This window comes from Cetorhinus maximus, chromosome 4 (genome assembly GCF_964194155.1).
Source record: "Cetorhinus maximus chromosome 4, sCetMax3.hap1.1, whole genome shotgun sequence".
In the NCBI taxonomy this organism is placed as follows: Eukaryota; Metazoa; Chordata; class Chondrichthyes; order Lamniformes; family Cetorhinidae; genus Cetorhinus; species Cetorhinus maximus.
In genome coordinates this window covers 158,392,730-158,419,085 of record NC_135882.1, presented here as the reverse complement: position 1 = coordinate 158,419,085, position 26,356 = coordinate 158,392,730, and the positions used below count along the sequence as shown (strand labels likewise).

The 26,356-nt window shown below is 44.5% G+C and overlaps 1 protein-coding gene across 1 annotated transcript in view; it reads right to left on the bottom strand.

The window, feature by feature from the left end:
• mtcl1 (microtubule crosslinking factor 1) overlaps window positions 1-26,356 on the bottom strand; it is a 224,296-nt gene that overhangs the window by 46,379 nt on the left and 151,561 nt on the right. The window contains exon 12 of the mRNA XM_078541012.1: window positions 2,136-2,212. Within this exon, the coding sequence (XP_078397138.1) occupies window positions 2,136-2,212 (77 nt within the window). The remainder of the gene's footprint in view (window positions 1-2,135; window positions 2,213-26,356) is intronic.

Sequence of the window (26,356 nt, the reverse complement as noted above, 5' to 3'; positions counted from 1 at the left end):
CTCCATCCCATTCTCTCAGTTCCTTCGCCTCCGTCGCATCTGTTCTGATGATGCTACCTTCAAAAACAGTTCCTCTGACATGTCCTCCTTCTTCCTTAACCGAGGTTTTCCACCCACGGTCGTTGACAGGGCCCTCAACCGTGTCCGGCCCATCTCCCGCACATCTACCCTCACACCTTCTCCTCCCTCCCAGAAACATGATAGGGTCCCCCTTGTCCTCATTTATCACCCCACCAGCCTCCGCATTCAAAGGATCATCCTCCGCCATTTCCGCCAAGTCCAGCAAGATGCCACCACCAAACACATCTTCCCTTCACCCCCCCTGGCGGCATTCCGTAGGGATCGTTCCCTCCGGGACACCCTGGTCCACTCCTCCATCACCCCCTACTCCTCAACCCCCACCTATGGCACCTCCCCATGCCCACGCAAAAGATGCAACACCTGCCCCTTCACTTCCTCTCTCCTCACCGTCCAAAGTCCCAAACACTCCTTTCAAGTGAAGCAGCATTTCACTTGCATTTCCCCTAACTTAGTCTACTGCATTCGTTGCTCCCAATGCGGTCTCCTCTACATTGGGGAGACCAAACGTAAACTGGGCGACCGCTTTGCAGAACACCTGCGGTCTGTCCGCAAGAAAGACCCAAACCTCCCTGTCGCTTGCCATTTTAACACTCCACCCTGCTCTCTTGCCCACATGTCTGTCCTTGGCTTGCTGCATTGTTCCAGTGAAGCCCAACGCAAACTGGAGGAACAGCACCTCATCTTCCGACTAGGCACTTTACAGCCTTCCGGACTGAATATTGAATTCAACAACTTTAGATCTTGAACTCCCTCCTCCATCCCCACCCCCTTTCCGTTTCTTCCCCCTCCCTTTTGTTTCTTCCAATAATTTATATAGATTTTTCTTTTCCCACCTATTTCCATTATTTTTAAATCTATACCTGTAATGCCCTGTCAGTATTTCCACCCCACCCCCACTAGAGCTGTACCTTGAGTGTCCTGCCATCTATTCTTAATTAGCACATTCTCTTAGATAATATCACCACCTTCAACACCTCTTTGTTCCTTTGTCTGTGACATCTTTTGATTATCTGCTCCTATCACTGCTTGTCCCTACAACCACCCCCCCCCCAACTTCTCTCCCCACCCCCCCCACCACCTTAAACCAGCTTATATTTCACCCCTCTCCTTATATTACTCAGTTCTGTTGAAGGGTCATGAGGACTGGAAACGTCAACTCTTTTCTTCTCCACCGATGCTGCCAGACCTGCTGAGTTTTTCCAGGTAATTCTGTTCTTGTATGAGATTCTGAACTCTAATAACTTTGTAAACATGATTTCTCTTTTGTAAAACCATGTTGGCTTTATCTGATCATATCATGATTTTCTCAGTGCATTAAAATGTCTTTACTAATAGATTCCACATTTTCCCAACAGCTGATCGGGGTAACTGTCCTGCTGTTTTCTATTTTCTCTTTCCCTCCTTTCTTGAATAGCAGTGTTGCAGTTGCTAACTTCCAATCATTTGAGACTGCACTAGAACCTAAAAGACTAGGGAAGTCATAACCAACAAATTCACTACCTCTGAAGCGACCTCTTTTAGAACTCTAGGATGTAAGCCATCAGGTCCTGGGGTTTTGGAATGAGCAGATTGTCTTATGAGGATAGATTGGACAGGCTGGGCTTGTATCCACTGGAGTTTAGAAGAGTGAGGGGTGACTTGTTTGAAGTATACAAGATCCTGAATGGTCTTGAAAAGGTGGATGTGGAAAAAGTGTTTCCTCCTGTGGATGAGTCCAGAACTAGGGGGCATGGTTTTAAAATTAGGGGTCGTCCTTTAAGGAAAGACTCGAGGGCAATTTTTTTTCCCTCAGGGGACTGTGCAGCTTTGGAGCTCTGCCTCCAAAGCCAGTGGAAGCAGGGTCACTGAATATTTTTAAGGCAGAGGTAGATTGATTCCCTTGCTTAACAAGAATCTAAGGTTATCAGGGGTAGATGGGAATGTCGAACTCAAAACACAACCAGATCAGCCATGATCTTAATGAATGGCGGCGCAGGCTCGAGGGGCCGAGTTAAATATTGCTCGGAGAACCAGCAAGCACCAACTGAACATTACAACAAAATCTGATCTTGTACCTCTGAAGATTTGCTTTCCGAGTTTCTTTTTCTTGGAACTCAGCCGTGTCCTTGGTCTCACATATTTCATTCAGAGCCTGTAAAATGGAAAGAAGCACTTTGCATGTTACACAGAGCTCTATTCTGTGACAGTGTTGATATTTACACCCTATTGTTACACTTCCTAATATAAAAAAAGTCACTAAGCACACTCCAGAGAAGTTTCAACCTGCCTCAATTGCAATGTGTCAAATGATATATTTTAACAAGTGATGGTGAGTTCCAAATGTTCTTCTGCTTATGAAACGGCTCCGTGGGTGACCTGCAAATGCCCTTGAGCAGTTGATCTTGCATGTTCATTTAGAAACAAAGGAACGCAGCATCACCATGCAATACACTGTATGTCTTTAAAGAAAATTGGTGGGATTTTCCAGTCCAAGGGATCTTTGACGCCCACCCACTGCCAGAATCGCCCGGTCCTGCCAAAAGCCAATGGACTTTTGGCTGGGCTGCCGAATCTCCCGTGGCGCATTCCGCTCTGACGGGGCCAGAAAATTCCGGCCTATACTATCAGCTCAATCACACTGCATTAAATACTATAATCACAACAGCTGAAAGGCATCTTTAATTTATTATTGGGTCAGTTCAACTTGGTTACTTTGATGATATAATTAGTGCTGGAGAACAGTTTGACTTCCTTGCTTCACAAGTTTTAGCTCTTCACCGTAGGCAAATGTCATTAAACAACTTGTATAGTGACTTTACTGTCGCAAGGTTGTTCAAGGCGCCCTGGAGTTGGGTGTCAGGCCTAAAGAGGATTAGATAGGATGAAGAGCATGTGACGTACGAGATAGATTTTAATGGAATATCTGAAGAGAGGGCAAGATACACCAAGAAAAAACAGGTTTGAGGAGTGACTTCAGAGCATGGGAGTGAGATGGTGGATGTTGTAAGATGTGTGTAGTTTGGTAGGTCTCACAAAGAGGTTCTGGGTCTTGTATAGTTTAACATTAAGTGTTTATTAACTACTCATAACTATATACCTAATACAGAAGAAGGTCCAAGCTTGGAGCTGTCTCCATGCTTGCCTCTACACATGTCTCTATCAAAGTACAAAACTGCCCTCTAGACTTGGGTCATGTGTTCTTTTACATCACAATATGGGCGGTATAGTACCCAGTCCTATGCTGACACTAGCTATGCCAGACCCTTATACTACTCCCTAAGACTAAGTCTTTATCCAACATGGTTATAAATACATTCCTGTTTACTCAACATGTTTATGTTACTTCTACTGCCCTTTCTTCCCCCCCTAAAGTCTCCGCATTTACAGGCTCAGGTGGTCTGAAGGCTTTATAATTCTTCCAGATCTTTTCTTTACAACAGTCGGAGGAATGGTAGACTCTGTTGTATTGGGTAAACCTTGATGAATAGGAGGTTACTTTGGATGTGGTCGTTCTGGCGTAATTCTCTTTTTTCATTTGGAGTTGAACCTCTCCTTCTCAACTCCCATCTGGTGTTACCGATGGTCATTGGTTTATCCCATTCCTTATGGGGAGAGCAACTCATCTATAGTGCTCATTCTGTTTTTCTTTCTACGTGTGGTTTGGCGTGATGTTTGTTGTGTGGGTGTGATCTATCAATGGGCTCATCTTGCAGTTTAGCTTTCTGTGTAATAATGTTCACATTGGTTTGCTTCTCACTGAGGTGTGCTGTGGTCAGTTGATGGCTGCTTCTCTGTTCCAGCATCATCTGGCTAATGGTTGCCTGGTCGGACGTTTGCAGCGTCTGTGTCGCGGTGTCTTGAGGTATCTTACCAACAGATGTCAGAGCCAGTGGTTCTTCTGGCTGCTGGTTCATCTCTTGGCTGTCTTTCACTCGAGACATCATGCTAACCATTTGAGTGGTTGGCTGGTCTGACCAACGAGAATCTTCTGGGACCTGCAAAGAACGTGGACAAATCAGTTCTGCAAAGAATGAAGACAGTTCAGAGCTGAAGTCCTTGTTGAGAGCATATTTTCTGTTGGGACTCTTGGGAATTTGCCGTTCTGTGTAATTGATGACCAGAGGTTGTTTTGACGTCTTCTGACACTTGAAGAAGGTTCAGGGCAACACGGGCATCTCTGCTCAGAAGAGAAAAAGACTGGGTACAGATGACGTACATGACTTCAAAAGTTTGTTTGCCACCATACATTAATGGTTCCAGAATCATGCCTATGACTGGAAATCGAATTCCACCAGGCCCATAGGGTTGTGTGTCTGTTGCTCATAGCCAGAGGTCTCTCAGCTATGGTTCCTGGTCTGAGAGGATCGTAACACTGGCTTCTGTGTCCAATTTAAAGTTTGTGAGGCCACCATTAACTGAGATCTCCGTGTTCCAGAACAGAAATCTCTGATCCCATCAGTGACCCAAGTAGCATGTTTGTATTTCCTCTTAGTGTGGTACCTCGACTTTGTGAATAGTCTTGGGATCACCTGTACTTCTGGTTGTATTAGCTTTGCATAGCTTTCCAAGGTGTCCTATGCAGTTGCAATTAAAAAACTGTGCTGAGACTGGCAGATATTGATCAAGCCTGTGGGGTGGCTTGGCTCCACAGCTGGCATGGTCGCTCACTCTCTAGTGGTCAGTTAAGGTATTGCTTCCCTTGGCCGAGAGTGTCCCTGATCCTCTGCTGTTTTACTAGCTGGACAGTGGGGGTTGCTCTGTACCATGATTTGCTTTTGCCCCTTAAGATGGATCTGTGCTGAAAATGGATTTTGGATTGCCTGACAATCTGAATGGCCTTTTCAAGGGTCAAATCTTAGCTTGGAACTTGGCTGAGAGCGCATCGTTTGCCACTCATATAATAATTCTGTCCCTGATTAGCTCTGATTTCAGGTCACCGTAGTCACAATCTTCAGCTATTCTGTGCAGCTCATTAATGAAGGAGTTAACAGGTTCTCCTGGCTGTTGGACAAGTTTGTTACACTTTGCTATTTTAAGCATCTTTTTACTGCTCTCGTTAAAATATGTGTCAAATGATTTTAAAATTTTGTCAAATTTTGCTGAGGATTCATTGATTCCTTGTCTAGCTATTAAATGGTCGGCCATTGGACCTACCAAATAAAGTAGTGTGTTAACCAGTTCAGCTTCTGTTTCTTTGCCTAGGCCTGAAGCAATCATACATCTAAGGAATCTCCTTCTCCAACATCCCCAATTAAAAGCAAAACACTGTGGATGCTGGAAATCTGAAATAAAATCAGAAAATGCTGGAAAAACTCGTCAGGTCTGGCAGCACAGGGCTCAATGATGTCTTCTGCTGTAGTGCGGGGTTTTATTTCTGCCTTCTGTTGCCATTCTTGCTTTTTTGAGCTTTTCTCTGGTGATCTCATTCTGTGCCTTTGCTTCTGGTGCTTTTGGTCCGGTCAGAATGCTGCTTTTTCAATCTTCCAGGTTTTAAACTTCTCCTTCAGCTTCTGTGAGGTCTTGGGTTGTTCCAATAGCTGCCACCATGTTGTAAGATGTGTGTAGTTCAGTAGGTCTCATGATGAGATTCTGAGTCTTGTACAGTTTAATAGTAAATGTTTATTAACTACTCATAACTATAAATATATACAGAATACGTTCTAAACTTGGACCTGTCTCCATGCTTGCCTCTACACACGTTTCTATCCAGTACAAAACTGCCCTCTAGACTTGGGTCATATGTTCCCTTACATCACAATATGGGAAGTACATTACCCAGTCCCACGTTAACCCTTTCTATGCCAGACCCTTATGGTACAGTGGAAGGCACTGACGCTAATGTTAAAGTAGTGGGAGGGAAAAATTTACAGTATGGAAATGGTGGACAGGGAGATAGTGTTGAAATAGTTGAAAATTTAAGACCGGGCAAGATCATGGAGTGATTTCACGTTTTTAAAATCAAGATGCAGATGGACAATGAACCAATGGAGACTGATAACGGAGGCAAAGATAAGGTCAATACATGAGAAGGATTTTTGCAGAACAGAATATGGACAATGGAGCTCTGGATGATTTGGAGCTTATGTAAGGTGGAACTCAAAAGGCCAGCAAAGTGGGCATTTGAAAAGTTATCTGAGGGTGATGAAGGTGTGGTTGAGGGTTTCAGCAGATATGGGTTGAAGTAGAGAAAGGGATGGGTGACATGTCAGAGGTGGACATAGGCAGTCTTAGTAACTAATTGGATTTGTGTGCTGAAACTCAGCTCAGGGATGTGGACATCGAAGCTGTGCACTGTTGGCTCGAACTTGACAGGGAATCCTGTAAAGGGGATGGGATCTACTGAATTTCTGATGGCAACCAAACAGGGTGCCTTTGCTCACTGTTAGATATTAGTTCATTCACAGCGTAATGTGCGAAAGACAGTCATGGAAGTGGGCAGGTAAAAACTACGCATCATCGCCACATCCAATGCAGATGCAATGTTTTTGGGTGATGTTGCTGAGGGATGACATTCCGATGCGAAACAGGAGGAGGCCAAGGATGGAACCAATTTTCCAAGGTATGTCATAATATTGTAATATGGCAAATTCAACCTTAATGCCCAAAGGAAAATTACTGAAACCTGCTAAATTTGGATCCCTAACTTGCGTTCCCAACCTCCTATATCATCATCCTGAAAGAGTGAAAGATTTGCCTGAAACTTAGTTCTGAAGCATTGACGGGGTGCAAAGATCTGTGCAGAAAAAAATATACTTTTGCTACTGTACCTGGGCATATTGGATTAAAAAAGACAAATTGCACATGGCATGAAGGCACAAGAACATGACTGGCACAGAAATACATCTCCATTTGGCGAGGCAAATTGAAAAAAAAAACTGTTTGAAGTTTAGCTAAATAGCAATAACTTCCTCTCAAGATGGAGTATCCTGTTATCTCTTGCCCCACTCGATAGATGGAGCAGCTGTCAATGTGAGGCACCGCATTGAGATATAGTGAACACACTTGCAGAATGTACCATGTCTGAGTTCTAGTTGAGACCCTGATTAAAATGCAGCTCAGCATCCCAGTCCATTACTACTGCAGCTCACAGGAAGCAGCAGATCCCGTTGTCTGAGAGCTACAGTTGTAAAGCGTTTTACCATTCCTTGCCTAGGCTACACCAGGGACAGCTTGCAACAGAGAAGTATTTCATCTTATGTTTGCCCCTCTGTCCTCAGTTAATTCAACAAAAGCTGGTTGTGTGAAGTTACAAAGCAGCCTCCATTTTCTTTTGCATGGAATTTACAGTAAATATCCTTGTCAAATAAGAGTTAAAATGAGAAATGATCTCAGGGAGGCAATTTCTTTGAACAGCAAACACTGACCACAAAATAAGAGAATTTGTTTCTAATCAAAGAATCTCTGTGAATCAGTTCCCAATTGCTGATGCCTCTGCAATCTGTGCCTGATGATAGGAGTCCAAGGCTTCCTCCAGACTGGCCCTCTGACCTCATCTCTGTGATACCAAACCAGCTGCGTATGCCACTCTGGCATCCTGATTGGTTGGGATCTTCATGAAAAGGCTGGCTTAGCCAGTGGGATGGGCCTGCAGGTTAATCCTAGGAGGGGAGGCAGGCAAACGGGAGGGGGTGAACATGGGCCATCACTGGCCTGCAGTACTGCTGTAAAACCAGGCAGAGCAGGAGTGCTCCAGATTGAATTAAGTGAGAAAAGGAGAGACTTGGTCCTTCATTCAGCAGCCTCCAGTGACCATTTAAGGACGCTTGTTTGAACACTGTAGATTGGGAAAAACTGAGTGAGGTGTGTGTAGCTTTTGTCAAATTTGGCATTGAGGTTCTGGAGCAGGTGATTGCCCCTGATTAACATATTCAAGGGGGCCAAACGTCTGTTTTATGCAGGCGCCTTGAGTGTTTGGAAGCAGAAGCTGTCAATTAAGCGGATGATAAACCACTAGGGGATTACTGGACGATGCTGATCGTGCCCAGGAACTGGTGCCACCGAGCTGCAGTTTGTGCCCAATAAACAACCTTGATTATAGGAATGGGGTGGCACTACGCCCTCCTTACAGTGAGCTTTTCCAATTTTACTTCACAGTGCAAAACCCTGATTCATATTAATTTTAAAAAATCACATAATTGACTTCAGCGTATTAGAATTCAAGAGTAGACACTGTGGGACAAGCGGCCTTTTGTGGTTCAATGTAGATAGAGCAATCTTCCTCTCCTTCGGGGAAAAACAATTTGTGCTTCTTTGAAGAAAAAAATGCAACTTTTTCCTCAAATTAAAAATGAACTGTCAGCCGCAAAGCTTCAGCATTCCCAGCCAGGTGTCCCCTCTGACAGTAGTGCTTTCATGCAGCACTCTGTGCTCAGGCAATATAGGTCTCTCTCTCTCTGCACACTCAGAAGACAAAACAGGGCTTTGTTCACTGCTGTTTAAATGCCGGAGACATTTCATGTTAATGAAAAGTGCATTGTTCTGATGGCGTTTTGTTAACACAAAAAATGTCAGAGTTTTTTAAACTATAAAAAGTTTTGCGTTGGTCACTTTGGAGGAGCTGATTTACCCTTCAATTGGTTGACGTAAGTACAGAAACCTAGTAGAGTCTAATTGAACTGGCCTACACTGAAAAGCATGTGGGAAAGGATGCTCTTTCAATGTCAAGTGTAGCAAACTGTTAAGCTGCTATTTGTAAACTGAGTTTACCATTCGTTCCATCTAGTGCACAAAGTAAAAGCTCCTATGAAGTTGTAAATATCACAGCTAACTCATTCGGAAGCATGGTCATACTTTCTGGAGTTTCGGAGAAGCTCAGTTCATGCTGTCAGGAAAAGGATGAGCAGAAGCATACAGCTTATGACTCAACATCTTCATATTACCAAATATGTCACTGCACAGCTTCAGTTTACAAACTGGGTAAAATGACATGGCCTGAATTTTACCAGGAGGTTCCTGTAAATGATATCAAATCCCTGTGAAGGAAATGGTGCGTCAGTTAGTACAGCCACATGCCTCGACGTTTATATCGTTTGACAGCAGGCTGGCTCATGCCGCAGTTAGGACTAACCTCGCTAAGGCAGATGGCAAACGTTTTCTTCTTGCTTTCCAAGCCAAAAGGCTGAGGGCCCTCGGTACCACTTAATGGGTCAAGTGACAAGGCGTCAAGGAACAAATCTGGAGGCGTGTGGAACCTGTTACCTTCCTTCAGAGTAAAGGATGCAGCATGCTCTCTGCACGGCTGTTTCTCTGATTCCAAGAAAGGCCTGTGGCCTTGTGAGCGACGACTGTGAAGGCTCTCTCGTGCCGGACATTGTCCAACGGCCTCCAGCACTGGCTCCTGTTGGTCAGTGAAATGGCCCTCTCCTTTCCAGGGCTGGGTCTGAAGCTGCATTAGGAACACAAGAGGGTGGTTTCTAACAGGCAATTGTTTTAACAGCTGAAAACGGAATGGAAGCAGCTGTTGAGAATGTGGCATTATGTTGTAATGGTCTCCATATGAATCACCCACCACTGCTCCATTGCCTCAGAGCATAGTGGTTAGGATGCTCACAAGCTTGGTATCCATGCACTGACCTCTGGTGTGCTTGTCTCCTCTGTTCCAGGCAGCAGTACTGGAGCAGACGCATGAGTTAACTTCACAGAGGCCCAGTACACAGAGGCTGGCGGAATGTTACATGGGCTATCTCTCATGCTCAAAGTCACTGCCTAGTTACGATCACTGTTTGTAGCGAAAGCTAGGTTTTAAGATTGCCATGCTTCACCAAAACCGGTGTAGAGGCAGGGGAGGACATGCGATCATGGTTCAAGGTCTGATGTTTGCTTCGTTGCCGATGAAAATGAGTGCCTTTGTAAATGTAATAATGAAAGCTTCTGCATCACAAGCCACAGAAGTAACCAGAAATAATGGACCTTATTCTAACACCGCACTTTTACATTCAGAAATTTCCATAACCAAAAACTAGTCTGGCCAATTTGTAGTCCCAACCCCGGAATATTCTGCTGTCGCTGGTGATGAGCTTGGAGGTGGGTTGGACATTTAATTAGATGGGATGGTGGTGTCCTGGAACCCTGTTGCCTTCCTGCCTCCACCAGGTTTAAGTTCTGGATGGGAAGGCCCATGTTGACCTTCCCACCCTGTGGCCTATTGAGGCCCTTAAGTGGTCAATTAATGACCACTTAAGTGCATAATCCCCCGCCGCTGGGAATAACTCAGCTGCAGATGGGCCTGTCAGCTCCCAGTAGGGTGGGGGTGGTCCCTCGATCAAAGGCAATCAGCGCCCTATCGAGGGACTGGGCATCGGGAAGGGGGGCCCGCTGAGAGCCACACCCCAGTCCTTGCTGCTGACCACCCATGCCCTCTTCCCCTTACCCACCCCACCCCACAAACACCAACCCCCCCACATTGCTTACCTGTGACTTGGGTAGCTCCGCAATCCTGGGACTCCGGTGTCTGTCCTTCCAGCAGTATCCACAGACTCCCCTGTGGTGCTGCTGAGCATGAGAGCTGCCAGCCTCTGATTGGCCGGCAGCTCTTGGTAGGCGGGGTCTCGATTCCAGGGGAAGTCCTACCTCTGGCCTCGCCACTGCCTCATTGACGTGTGGTTCAGTGGACCTTCCCAAAAAGAGGCAGCGAGGGTCTCTCGCCAGCTCTCCAGCTGGCAGATGAGACCCTCCCCAAAGCCTCAACAAGATTCTGCCCTCTATAATTTAAGTGTATTATTCTCATTCTAGCTAAGTAGTTTAACATTCACATACAAGTGAAGTACACTGCTGTTCAGAGATGGAAAGTGAAAGCTGCAGACCAGTTTTTTTTTTCAAATTTAAAGCACTGCAGACATTTAAATCACTTCCGATAACACTAGAGTTCGCAAGCACTGATTTCTTTAGTTTTGAATGCATAATAGCACTTTTTCCAATTGGAAAAGTGCTGTAGTGTATCTCAACACCTACACAATGCTGATCAACATAATGGTCAACTTTCATTTACAGGACAGAGCCCTATCATTACTCGCTGCTGTAAAAATACTATCTAATTTATACTATAGCATCTAACTATCGAAACTGGAGGGGCAGGTTCCTTTTGTATTGGGACTGGGGTTTTCCTATGGTTCACCACTCCTCTGAGGTGCCGGGAACCACACTTACTTATGGAAGAGACCAAACTCGACAAACCTTTGGACGGGTGGGGGCGGGGGTTTGAACTGCCCACCATGCGATGGAAGAGCTGGCAAGGGTGGGATGGTGCGTGTGGGTGGGCAACCCGCACCCTTAGCCCTTGCTGGCAAAAATTGCCAGAAACAGGAACGGGAGCAGGGATCCCAGAATCGGATCCCACTCGCTATTTTTAAAGGGCTCCCGATCCGGGCCTTAGATTTTCAATAAGAAATTATTTTTGCAGAAAATCAGGCAGCACGGATTGGTGGGTCAGAGCTGTGATGAGGTAACCTTACCTTTGACCTCAATTGCATGAGTGCAATGCTGAAAAAAACATAGGGAAAGTTGTGTGAAGTCTATCAGCAGTGTTTCTGTTGAATCCTGCCCGTCATGCTTAGTCGGTAAGTAGGTGTCTATCGTCACCTTATGTGCTGCCAAAATTCCTTTCCTGATTGTGCTAAGCAAATCCAATTCTTCACTCTTCAGTTTACCAGCCACCCTTCCCTGGTGAGTCCCAGTCTTTAACCGAACCTTTGTAGTTACTTATACATCCCACCAACTTCATATTGATTATGGGGCTCTCTGCTCTGAATCTTGCTGGTAGGTACTTTTTACCACTGCAACCTTTGCTCCACCTCACCATCATTGTTGCAATCCCATTCTTTTCTGCCCCTCTCACTGAACCTTGTTGGTAAGTCGCTATCATGTCTCCAATTACATTTTGTCAGCCTGGCTCCTTTGCCAATGATCATTGTAGAAAAAGCAACCACTGTTAAAGCTATGCATGTGTCTCGAGAGAAAAAAATATACAAAACAAGCACAAATTTGAAGGATAGGAAAGGACCAGCTGGTCCTTCAAGCCTTCTTTTCATGGCCTGACCTTATACTGCAAATTTACAGCTTGAAAGCACAAGAAGTCAAAAGCTTTGCTAGACACTCCAATCAGTACTGAGGGAGTGCTGCACTGTTGGAGGTGCCATCTCTCAGGTGAGATGCCAATCAGAGACCCCATCTGCCTGCTCAGGTGAGTGCAAAAGCTCCCATGGGCACTATTTCAAAGAAGAGCAGGGGAGTTATCTCCAGCGTCCTGGCCAATATTTATCTCTCAATCAACATTGCAAAAACAGAATAGCTGGTCACTATCGTATTACTGTTTGTGGGAACTTGCAGTGCACAAATTAGCGGCTGCGTTTCCTACAGTACAACAGTGACTACATTTTAAAGAGTACGTCATTGGGCTGAGACATCTGGTGGTCATGAAAAGCGCTATACAAATGCAAGTCTTTCTTCTTTTGAAAGGTCAGTGCACATCTCCTTCCCACAGGTTTCACTTGGGTATTGTTGTGAAAAGCAAAATCCTGCCAACTTTGTCTGCAGTGCTAGAAATGTGTCTTACATGCTGGAAACTGTGATAGAGTTCTTTATATATTCAAGTTGCGTTGCTGTTGGAATGTGCAACCATTCTTTAAGCTTTAGACGGGCAAAGGCAAGTGGCCAAATCAGACGTGCAAAATAATACAAGGCTGAAAAAAATCAGCTTAGATTAAATCAATATTATCTTCCTCATCTGAACAGTTCAGATGGTTATAATTACTGTTCTCTCTATCACAAATAAACCTAATCAGGCAGCTCATGACTCTGATGCAGTGAGGCCCTGAAGGAAACAGGATTGGGAAGAGTTTCCTTGTGGAGCAATCAGCTAAGTACTGGGTTCACCACTCCACTCTTTGCTCTCAGGGAGACAAATGCTTGCTTGTGTTTCTGAATCAATATCTCTTCCACAACGGGTCCAGAATCGGGAGTGGATGGTCATGAAGAAGAGACCATACGATCTACTTGTGGCGCTGCTTTTCATAGCCCAGCATTGCTGCTCTAGGCAGAGCACAGCATACTAACAATACCATGTAAAGCACTGAGATGGCCGGCACAAATTTGTTAAGAGAAATGAGCCAAAAATGTTTACAATAGCATTAGTTTCATATGCAACATTAATGGGCTGGTGGGAAGGTTTTAAACAACATATGAGAGTGCCCAACTCCTGTCGAAGTTCTGAGACACTGACTGAAGCAAGCTGCCTTTAGAGAAAACCGATAGACCTTAAAATCTCCATAGACTGAACACCGCAGACAGTGGCACCATTATATCGCTCTGAACAGCTCCCAGCTGCTAAGAACACGGGTTGTGACACAGGATTCACAGTTAAATACAGCAGGCCTCATTCAAAGGGCCAACCCTGTGTCACTTCCCACGAGGCTACTCACTGTGTTAAATGGCTATGATATGACACAATCACTGACTGAGATAGTCAAGAGTTTAAGAAGCTTCATAAATTTTTCCATAAGGAAGTCCCCTTTAATCTTTATCCTACACTACTGTTGGGTTATCCTCAAAACAATCCCTTCCCTCCCCCATTGCTGAAGCATAATCCCTACTATTAAAAATAATTGGCTTTTTCCACACACAAATCTTCCAGCTGTCAGTGGTTCTGTAAAGTAATAAAGGGTGTAGTGGTCAAAAATATTTTTAAATTTCATTATCAAACAGGGGCAGGCACAGTACTGATCCATGGCAAACATCCTTTAATCCTCTAAGACTAACCGTGCAGGAAGCTGACTGCACATAATTACACCACAGCTCCCTTTCTACATATTACAAGCTAGATACTAGAAACCAGAATATTGTCTATTGTATTGTTTATCAATACATTTCATTTCAATTCAATTTCTTACTGCAAGATCTTGTGCTTCTAGAAGTTTCTATCTGATACTTCATCAAACGTGGAAACAGCCCCTGACAGATATTTCCAGCCACATTCTACAATAGTGCTGAGCTTCTAAAAAGTGACATTTTTCACATTCCTGACTGCCAAATGAACCTGCCTCTGCACCAGCACTTTCACACTCCAGCTCTCCACGAGGCGTTAGCTAGAGTCAATAGATTCGAATCAAATATCAAAGTTAGAATGAACTGTGTGGATATTGAAAAGTTGGAATGGAATAACAGGTTAGTCGTCAGCTTCTGAGAGAAGATAGGCTAACGTGACCGTGGCCTCCATCAACTGTGGCGTTCCAGTGTTCTCTGTTTCTAAAATAAATCAGCCATTTTGGCCTGGATTTCGCAATAACAGAGAGGCTCGCCATAATTGCGGAAATGGCGGAAGAGGCCGAAATCCGAGGAAGTCCTGCACCGCCACCCCCCCATCCCAACCCGAACACGGCACCTCCCATTTTCTCGACAGCAGGAATGGGCCCCAGTCGGGATTTGCGCTTGACCATTTTGCGGAGGCAGCTGCCCATATAAGTCAGCAGCTGCCACCACTTATGTGTAGCTTTTGTGCGTGAAACACAACGTGCATGGACTAGATCTGGTAGGAGAAGGTCTAAACTTTATGGAGTCCTGTGGGGAGGTGGGATATTTGGAGAGGTAGGGTACCCCTTTGGATATGGTCTGGGACAACTTTGGGGGAGGTCAGGTGCCCTTTGCGGGAGAGGTAAGGTACCCCTTGGGATTGTGAAAAGTAGGCATGAATGTGTGTAAAAAATTGCATAAACTCATTCATTGTCAATTTCATTGGAACTGTCAAAAATGTCAAAATGAACTGTCAGAAGCAACTGTCAAAGTATCAAAATGAACTGCAAGAAGCAACTGTCAAGCTGACAAAGCATTTAAAACTACTTCCCTTTAAATCTTTCAAAAATGTTTGCAGTGTTTCAAAATGTCACTGCTTGCTATTTCACTCTGCTGACATAAGCCTGAGGACTACCATTACCGGACTAGTGATGCATAATTGATTTCATAAATTTCATTATCACAGTAGGGTGCCTTCTATTTCACAGTTTGATAGACAGCTCCAAGTAGTTATAGACTCTTTGAAGTGGGACTATCAATTCCAATGTTTGTTTTGATAAGAGGTTAAACATGAATGAAATGTTTGCTTTTCTAAGGATGTAGTTGAAGGAATGTAAATGTAGTGAATGGGTTTTTATGAATGAGAGATTTTTAAATAAAGTCTGTAACAGACACCTAGAACTTCATTTTATTTAATCTCAGCATGGGTCCTGAGGTCTGCCCATGATGGATACTGGGTGAGTTGGTATGGTAGGTGTAAGGGCAAAGGTGGGGGGCATTTGTTGGCATAAATTTAAGCTAAATTGGCATCGGGGCTAAGAAGGGCCATGGAGTGGTTATAGGGGCATAAGTTGGCATGGGTGGGGCACGAGGAGTGTGGCGGGATGAGGGGGTGAGAGTGGTGAGGGTTGGAGGGATTTTTTTAAAAGCTTGGGCACAGTGCTGGAGCACAGAGGCAGGCCTTCGCACCTTGGCACTCGATCCCGGGGGTTGAGGCACCCGACTCCCAGAGAACCCCACCACGCTGGAACAAAAATCCCAACTTCCGGGGCACATTTTCCCAGGTCAGGTTTGTAGAGCTGAGAAATGCCCCTGCACTCCCAACCCAGGAGTGAAAATCCAGGCCTTTGTGAAGTACATGTTGCAAACCAAGCCAACAATTTCGTCATAAATCACAGATCAGAGGTGCGGAGATCTTGATGTAGTTTAAAACTACGTGACTATATGCGTTTCAGACATGTTCTGATTTTGTTTCTGTGTTGATTTTGATTGTAATTTTTTTATAGTTTAATATGGATGAGGCCAGTCCTGATATCAAGGTACTGGAACATTGGTTTTCGGTGGCAGGCTGGTTTGCATGTTTTTTGTCACCTCCTTGTGACGGATATGCATTTCCAAGTGTAAACAGGTGTGAGCGCACTGTCAGGAGTGCTTCTGTTCCATTAGCAAATAGATCAGGAAACCATCTGGTTCTCCGTTAGCTTTTATCTTGTGTTTGGCTTTGTTGTCATCTTCCATCTGTTGTTCCTCTGTCTTTGTCTCCAGGCCACTTCCAGCTCTGCTGTCTTGAGGGTGTGAAATACATTACGTCAGTTATACCTCCTGACTGCTGGGGCTATGGTTGGGCCCTCTGGCCCCCTTCCTGTGCTGAGGTCCAGACTAAACCTTTTAAATGCCGAGCTGGATAGTATCGGAGGCCTTGAAGAGGTTTTGACAGTTTTGAAAACAGGCCGGGTCGTCAAGTAATATCGACTGGGTTGCTTACCCATCACGTCCCCTGTCTGCAGTTTTAACCTGTTCTCCTGAGCAGGCAGCAAAGGCAACTGCCAGAAACCAGTAGCGTCCTTTAAAAAATAATTAGAGGATCTGACTATGCCATCAACTCCAATCGCAATTTAAGTTCCATTCTGAGCTGGGGAGCCATTGTGGCTTCCCCGTCAGGTATGTGAAGTGAGAAGATTATTGGAAGCAAAACTGGTCATTCACGATAAGATTTTACTTGCCTCTGTGGGGGACCAGAGGAGCAGGAATGCTCCTCCAGTCCCCACAAGGAAAAGTTTAGGCCTCCCTGCTTCTTTATCGTGAGACATCCTCCCCGTCACCTTACACATACCTGAGTATCAGCGGGCAGCCGGCGACTACACAGATCTCTGGAGGCCAGCAGTCGCCTCCTGCCCTGTTCTTACTCATTCCAGGAGGCAAGTCAGTCAGTGACACGTTGATGAGTTCCAGCAGTTAAAATTGCCTCTTTTGCTTTTGATCCTCTTCTCACTTGACCTTAACCAGCAGGAAAAGAGTAAACTTCCCCACTCAGGTCAGAATTAAGATGGTTTGGGGGGGGGCCTGATGACATCACCTGATGCCAATGTGCATGCTTGAAGAAGGAGGGCACTGGTTATAACTGGGAGCTTTTGCTGCCTGTTCAAAAGATCAGGTTAAAATTAAAGATGGCAGAATCTAGAGAGGGTGAGTTAGTCACCTGGTTGATTTTAACTGCCTGCACAACCAGTTTCCCCTGGGAAAGTATGGTTAAAATTGACCTCAAGAGTTTTACTGTAATATATAAATGTCATTCTGCTGCAGCTGGGCAGGTATTTAACTGAAACCAATAGTTTCCTAAGCAGAAACCCATATGCATTTAGAATCCCTCCCCTTATGTCTGAACCCAACTACTGTCCACAAATCTAACATATTTTGCTCACACTTTTATGTCCATTTTTTCCACTGTAAATTCCTATGTACACATTTCACATGTGAACTTTTGCCATCACGGTAAGTTGATGAGCCAATGGTTCATTCATTATACTTTTTCAAAAAACCTTTGTCCACAGTTTTTTTCTCAGTAACTCAAGAAGCTTGACACAGTCCAGGACAAAGCAGCCCGCTTGATTAGCACAACATCCACATTCACTCCCTCCACCACCGACGCACAGCAGCAGTAGTGTGTACCATCTACAAGATGCATTGCAGGAATTCACCAAGGCTCCTTCGACAGCATCTTCCAACCCCATGACCACTGCCATCTAGAAGGACAAGGGCAGCAGATAGATGGGAACACCACCACCTGGAAGTTCCCCTCCAAGTCACTCACCATCCTGACTTGGAAATATATCGTCATTCCTTCACTGTCGCTGGGTCAAAATCCTGGAACTCCCTTCCTAACAACACTGTGGGTGTACCTACACCACATGGACCGCAGCGGTTCAAGGAGGCAGCTCACCGCCACCTTCTCAAGGGCAACTGGGGATGGGCAATAAATGCAGGCCCAGCCAGCGAAGCCCACATCCCGTGGATGAATAAACAAAAGCTGAAATTTTTAACTCCCAAAGTAAAATTTAGAAAGAAATTAAAAGCACCGGAACATTACCCATTTCATGACAACTTGTTTAAGTTTATCAACTGAATTATTTTTGAAGTGTTGCTAGCTAAAGATCAACGCTGTAGACTGAACATATGTAATGTGCGCCATTTTCCAAGATGCACAAGTAATATTTCACCTGGTCAAAAGATAGAATTTCTTGCACTAACTCTTTAATAAAATCTATTTTACAGTCATTGGTAGTACAGAGTTTGAATATTGCCAAAAAGAGAAACATGTTGCTGAAGTTTTTCATCTTGCACTCGCCAGAACAAATGCAAGAATGCCAAATTTCAAATGATTACAACAATTTATGCCACAGGACAAAATGGTGCTGATTGGATGCCGAGTTGACTGATTGGACGAGCCATTGCCGTGAAAAGAACAATAAGATCATTTTCTCCTGTAGTCTAAATTACTGTGATCATTAGAAATTTGGAATTCTTCCATTTGTCCTGATGAGTGCAAGACAAAAAGCTTCAGCAACATCTCTCTCTTTTCAGCAATGACCAAAATCTACTTTGTCATTTTCAATAGAAAAGGTTTTATACAGGTACAGATTTTTGTAAAGTAATCGAAATGGGCCGATTACAGCCTCTTTCACGCCTTGTTTTTTGCTATACTGTCATTCATTGGACAGAATACAGAGGAAATTCAAAAGAACGATTGCAGGGATGAAGACCTGTAGCTATGAGGATAGACTGGAGAGGTTGGGACCGTTTTCCTTGGAGAAAAGAAGGCTGACAGGAGACTTGATCGAGGTATTCAAGGTCCTGGGGAGCATGGACAGGGTAAATAGTGAGAAACTGTTCCCACTCAAGGGAACATCAAGAACTAGAGTGCACAGATTCAAAATAATTGGCAAAAGGAGTAGAAGTGATGTGAGGAAACATTTTTCACCCAGAGGGTGGTTGGAGTCTGGAACGAACTTCCTGAAAGCGTGGTGGAGGTAGGTTCGATTGAGGTATTTAAAAGGGAATTGGATTGCTACCTGAAAAGAGAGAATGGGCAAGGTTACGGGGATAAGGCAGAGGAGTGGGACTAGGTGGAATGCCCTTTCAGGGAGCTAGTGCAGACTCGGTGGGCCGAATGGCCTCCTTCTGCACTGTAAAGATTCTGTGATACGGTGAATGGTGTTGTAGGGGGTCGAAGGTGAAACTGGAGGACTTAACATTCTGTTGCAACTGACCTGCGGCTTTCCCCTATCATGGCGCATGCGGGAAAATAGACACCTTGGGCTCCCGCTCGAACGTCATTAATGTGTAATGCCTCCAAGACATAGATATGGCTCTGACGAAATTTGAATTGGCCCAGTGGAACTATAGACAAAGCAGTCAGGTCAGCAGTCCTCAAAGGGATGGCCGAAGCCAGCTATGAAATTACCATAGATGAGTATTGTTAAGAATTTTGAGCTCATTTTGATTGACTGGCCCTCCTGTTTAGATCACAATGGGTGGCTTGGCTCCATGGAAGAGACCAGTGGAGTTCCCGTCCTGCTTTGCATTCCCCGCGCCTAATTTATCCATTGAGCCTCATTAAAATAAAGCTGGTGATCTGTCAGGACTACCCACAGGCTGAAAGGGCTGTGAGACCCAACCTCACATACGCGACGAATAATCCCGAAAATTCCACCCTAAAAGTTGGAGAGTTTGAAAAGTGAAAGTGACCAGGAAGCTGTCAGGTTATTGTAAAAATCTAACTGGTTCACTAATGAAGAAAACGTTTTTATCTGTTCATGAGATTCTGGCAAGGGCAGCAATTATTACCCGACCCTAAATGCCCGTGAAAAGTGAGCTGCTTTCTTCAGCCACTGTAGCCTGTGTGGATTCCAGTTTTTTTGTAGCAGTTTGATAAAACTGAATGGCTTATTAGGCCATTTCAGGGGGCAGTTAAGAGTAAATTACATTGCAGGGGGATTGGAGTCAGATGGCGACCAGTCCAGGTAACAACAGAACATTTACTTCTCTGAAGGACATTATTGAACTAAATTGCTCTTTAACAACAATCCCCAGTGATCTCATGATCACCACCTGCTAACAGTAGTTTTTTAATTCCACATTTATTTAATTAACTGAATTTAACAATACCTGTGGTAGGACTTGAACTCACACCTTCAGATTATTAGTCCAAACCTTCAGAGTACCAGCCGACTAACAAAACCACTGCACTGCCATACTCTGTACATATTACCCTTACCTACGTGTAATGTCAATCCCACACTAACTGCTCGCTGAAGCAGCAAAACAAGCTACTGAATTTTATCAAACTCCTTTCAGTGACTGAAGGAGGGAGTCCACCATCTTCTCAGGACTGATAGGAACAGGCAATGAATGCTGGCTTTGCCAGTAATCACCACTTCCTGAGAAAGAATTCAAAAATAGAGTAAACAGCAATTTCTCCAGGGTTTCCAGTAATCTTGGAAACCAGAATGGTATTAATGCATCCTAGGACATCAGGCACAATGCAAATGCTTAGACAGGATATAGAAATATAGAAACTAGGAGCAGGAGTAGGCCATTATGATCGTGGCTGATCATCCAACTCAATAGCCTGCTCCTGCTTTCTCCCCATATCCTCTGATCCCTTTCGCCCCAAGAGCTATATCTAATTCGTTCTTGAAAACATACAATGTTTTGGTCTCAACTACTTTCTGTGGTAATGAATTCCACAGGCTCACCATTCTCTGGATGAAGAAATTTCTCCTCATCTCAGTCCTAAATGGTCTACCCCATATCCCATATAGAAATATAGGAATTGCTGGCCGAAACAAGACCAAGGTTTATCTAGTTATTCTTCTGCCATCTTGCTAGTCAAAAGACACAATGATAATTCATAGCAAAAAACAGGGCACGAAAGAGGCTGTAATCGGCCCATTTCGATTACTTTACAAAATTCTGTACCTGTATAAAACCTTTTCTATTGAAAATGACAAAATAGATTTTGGTCATTGCTGAAAAGAGAGAGATGTTGCCGAAGCTTTTTGTCTTGCACTCATCAGGACAAATGGAAGAATTCCAAATTTCTAATGATCACAGTAATTTAGACTACAGGAGAAAATGATCTTATTGTTCTTTTCACGGCAATGGCTCGTCCAATCAGTCAACTCAGCATCCAATCAGCACCATTTTGTCCTGTGGCAAATTCATCTCATGGCATCACAGCTCTGGGCAAAGAATATCAAGCCAAATGTTTGAGGAATAATTGATGCTTTCAAGGAAAACCTTTAATGAAGGCATTGAATGGGATAAAAATAAAATCAGTGTTTTAGTTTAATCACGCCATTTTGAAGTATGTTTAAACTCTTATTTTGGACATTAGAAATTTCAATTACTGAGAAGAAATTGCTGCTTGAAAAATTTCCAAAATGCACTTTAAATAATTTGTGCAGAAGGGCGACATCCAGTGGTGAGAGTTATAGTCTGATGCGTTTACATGATAAATGTGCCCATAAGAATTTATAATATTGAAAAATTGACAGAGAAATGTGTCCAAAAAGATGGCAACACTAAAGTTCTTTCTGTTATACATGAAAGGCTTATAATAGAATAAGGCTAGGAGAGATACAACGCAAGGCAAAACACCAGGGAAAATCTGAGAATACCATCTACGTTCACTGAGACCAGATTTTAGCACCAAACTGTTTAAAAATGAATTTAAATTTACAAAGACCCACAGTGGGATTTGAATTTGCATTGTCTGAGTTATTAGTCCGGTAACATAGGCCTGAATTTTACCTTTGCCGGGCGTGCGCGATCAGCGGGCCCGGGAGCGGTTGGGAAATGGGCCCCCGACCGGTGATCGGCCCCTGACCGCAATTTCCCACTGGCTGGCCAATTAACGGCCAGCAAGCGTGACATGCGCACAGAAAACCTCAGCACTGCGGGGTGGGGGCGGGCGATGGCGTTTCCGTGGGTGCGGGTGAGCGCTGCAAGAAAGCTCCCTGGAGGCAGGCAGCTGCCTCAGGGAGCTGCAGACCTGAAAATAATCAAATAAGGGTTTAAAAAGCTGCATAAAAAAAATGCCTACGCATCACAATCAAGCACCTGGAAATATAGCTGATTAAAAATGCGCTCCACGGATATTTATTTTTATTTTATTTCATAACGGAAATTTCACCCCGCCCTTGGGTGAGGCTCGATGAAAAGTGCAAAGGCCGCCTGGCTGATTCGCCCATCCGCCGACTGTAGGGCTGGCCGGGCCATGGAAAATTGGAGACAACTGCGCTGTTAATGGGTTTGATAGCTCTCTCAGTTGTTGGCGGGCGCGCTTCCGACTTATGCGAAATATCGGGCGAGCGCATGACAATGTCGGGATGCTCGCCCGACGTCTCCTCGCTCGATTTTCCGCCTGATCGTGTCGGGCTCGCGCCTGCCCACGGGAAGTAAAATTCTGCCCATAACCACTACCCTGCCATTCCCAGTTTGTATTCAGATATGAATGCTTGCTTTTCCCTTTCTTTGGCTTGTGTGCAACATCCTGTGGGCTGTAATCACAAATATCAGCAACACATGCATTAATAATGTTGAATTTGTGAAATTTATTCTACCCACCAATTATTATTTAAAACAAGATATTACTTTCGCTAAAATATCAAACTGAGGCATTACTTAATGGCTGTGAAAACCCGCTGGTTACTAATATTGCACAGACAGATTTTAGCTCATTGGTGTCCTAATTCTGGATCTGCTCATGGTTTCCTAGGGTCCGGTTTATTGGTGGTTTTGCTATCCTGTAGGCGCGGGGTGCCACAAAAGCAGTATGAGGTTGGAGGGTTGTGTTTGATATCCATTTTCAGTTGCATCAAATGTGAATACTTGTGCACTGTGGTTTAGTAAGCAGGCCCATATGCTCAGCCAAAACCCCTGATTCAGTGCAACATTCTCCCATAACTTGTGGATTTTCTTTCTGATGTTTCAATCAGAAGATTTTCAGAATTGTCAAGTTGAAGCTGAGAGCGTACAAACCAGGACAATAAATGGATATATAAATAACAAGGCCCTATCGCTGACCATGGGCTGGATTTCCACTGAGTCAGGATGACTCAGGAGCCCTTTAAAAGTGGCAGCTGGGACCTGATTCCAGTATTCCCGACCCCATTCCCAGGGTTTCCAACTTTTGGTAGCATCTTTTAAGGATGCAGGCTGGTTTGGGTCAAAAGCCTGCACCCTGCACTCCCGACCTGATCAGGAGAATATTTTTTTCTCTCAGAGGGTAGTGAGTCTTTAGAACTCCCTTCCTCAAAAGGCAGTGGAAGCAGGATCTCTGAATGTTTTCAAAGCAGAGGTAGATAGATTTTTGTTAAACAAGGCGGTGACAGATTACCAGGGGTAGGCGGGAGGTTACAGTCAGATCAGCTACGATCTTATTGAATGGCGGGGCAGGCTTGAAAGGCTGAGTGGCCTACTCCTACTTGTAGCTCGTATGTTTGTATGACCTGGTCGACTCCATTGAATGGATAGGCATGCCCTAGTCCTCTGCAATTTTCACGGAATCGAGCCAGGTTTTCAATGAGACGTAGTTTATAGCAGCTCAGAGATGTCGTGAACCACAGTCTGCATGAGGGGACCTTTTAAAGGGTAAGTTTAAAAGGTCCTCCTCCTGCTTCCCATGCCAAGGTATGCTTCTAAGACAAAGCCCATGGCCCCTCATGCCCCCATGCCAAGATATGGCCCCAAAAACCCCTATGGACCCATATGACCTCTATGGTTCCTATGCTTGGCAGTTAACTGTCAGTCACCATCACTGGTACATTCTCCATGGCAATGCCTCTACCAATCAGAGCCCACATGACAACCAATCAGCACTCTCTCCTCATGCAGTATAAATTGTTGTTTTGGCCTTACATTGGTATTCTTATGAAATGTCCTGATGGGTGCAAGATGAAAATCTTCGACATGTCTCTTTTTTCAGCATAAATCAAGTCCTGTACTTCCAACCAACTACTGTACGACTATATCTGATCAAAATGTTCAGAAATGGCATTTCCAGCCTAAGGTTCGAAACAGCCTCTGGAAAAAGAGCATTTCAAGCATAATTCTAAGACTGATGGGCCAGTTAACCTGGATGGCTAGCATGTGGTTCAGGATAACACCAACATATGAACATACAAAATGGAACAGAGTAGGCCATTCGGCCCCTCAAGCCTGCTCTGCCATTCATCAAGATCATGGCTGATCTGTTTGTGTTTCGAATTCCACATTTCCATCTGCCCCTGATAACCTTTGATTCCCTTGCCTAAGAAGAATCTAACTACCTCTGCCTTAAAAATATTCAATGACTCCGTCTCTACTGCCTTCTGAGGCAGTATTCCAAAGTCACACAACCCCCTGAGAGAAAAAAATTCTCCTCTTCTCTGTCCTAAAAGGGCAACCTCTAATTTTAAAACAGTGCCCCCTAGTTCTGGACTCACCCACAAGAGGAAACATCCCTTCCACGTCCACCTTGTCAACACCGTTCAGGATCTTGTATACTTCAATCAGGTCACCCCTCACTCTTCTAAACTCCAGTGGAAACAACTGTTCTACCCTTTCCTCATAAGACAACCTGCTCATTCCAGGTATTAATCTGGTAAACCTCCTCTGAACTGCCTCCAACGTATGCGTTCAAGTCCCATTCTGGCTGAGGTAGACTAGGGATCTTCCTCCTCATCCTGCCCCATGCTTGATGTAGAGTGGTGCCCCTCAAATTATATAACCATTGTCTCTCCCCCTCTCTCTCTAACAGAGAGCGATGCCAACATTATCTTGAGGACTATAGTTAATTTCCTATGTACCTAATTTCAAAGTTGTCATTTCACCCACTTTTTAGGGAAGATTTGCTCTGATCACTGTCTGCTAGTGATGTCATAAATATAGTGGGAACACTTCCTGAGGATGAATTTTCATATTCACTGGGGGTAATGATTGGCATAAAATCTATGTAGGATGTGATTAATCTGGTGTTAGCACATGGAAATTAGAGTGCTGGTGGGCTGACTTCGTGTTGGGATCCCCTATGGTTGCCTGATGAGCCATGACTATTGAGTCCTGTGGTTGCATTCATTTACTTCACTCATATGGTTGTAAATCTTTGGAATTCTCTATCCCTGAAGGTTGTGGATGCTCCATTGTTGAATATATTTAAGGCTGGGATAGACAGATTTTTGGTCTCTCAGAGAATTGGGGGATATGGGGAGCGGGCGGGAGAATGAGGTTGAAGCCCAAGATCAGCCAAGATCGTACTGAATGGCAGAGCAGGCTCGATGGGGCCTTGTGGTCTACTCCTGCTCCTATTTCTTGTGTTCTTGTTCTCATAGCCACAGAGAAAGCAATGCAGGCAAAAGAGGCTGGCTGCAGCTCCTCATGCAGGTGACAGTGTTGCCCTACTGCCTCTTTGATGAAGCTCACAGTTCTCATGCACATCTCATTGTACACTGCCTGTGCATTCCACGATGAGGATAATATCGCGTGAGGTGCAGCCTCCTTAGAAATCACAGAGCCACAGGAAAAAAATCGCAGAATTGTAATGGCACAGGAGGCCATTTGGCCCATCATGTCTGCATCGGATCTCCAAATGAGCATTATGACTTAGCGCCTTTTCCCCATATCCCAGCAAATTGTTTCCATTACCACTCGCTGTGTGAAAAAGTTTTTTCTCACGTCACATTTGCTTCTTTTGCAAATCACTTTAAATCTGTGCCCTCTCGTTCTTGATCCTTTTACGAGTGAGAACAGCTTCTCCCTATCAACTCTGTCCAGCCCCCTCATGATTTTGAACATCTCTATCAAATCTCCTCTCAGCCACCTTCTCTCCAAGGAGAACAGTCCCAACCTCTCCAATCTATCCTTATAGCTGAAGTTTCTCATCCATGGAACCATTCCTGTAAACCTCATCTGCACTTTCTCCATGTGTTCACATCCTTCCTATAATATGGTGCCCGGAACTGTACACAATATTCCAGCTGAGGTCTAATGAGTGTCTTATATAAATTCAGCATAACCTCCTCGCTCTTGTACTCTATGCCCCTATTAGTAAAGCCCAGGATACTATATGCTTTATTAAATGCTCTCTCCACCTGTCCTGCCAGCTTCAATGATCTACGCACATATACACCCAAGTCTTTCTACTCCTGCACCCCCTTTGAAATTTCACCCCTTATTTTATATTATCTGTCCATGTTCTTCCTACCAAAATGCATCACCTCATACTCCTCCACATTCAACTTCATCTGCCACCTATCTGCCCACTCCACCAACATGTCTAAGTCCTCTTGAAGTTCCACAGCGTTCTCCTCGCAGGCTGCCTGAATCTCCTCTGCTGCTCTTCTTCCTCCATGATAATGGAGAACAAGCATGTTCCCCTAGGTAATGCCATACCTGCTGCTGAGAAGCCCAGACTATGATAAGCGGTGCGGGAGGGGGAAGGGGGGATGATCTGCTGGTGGGCTGACTCTATTAT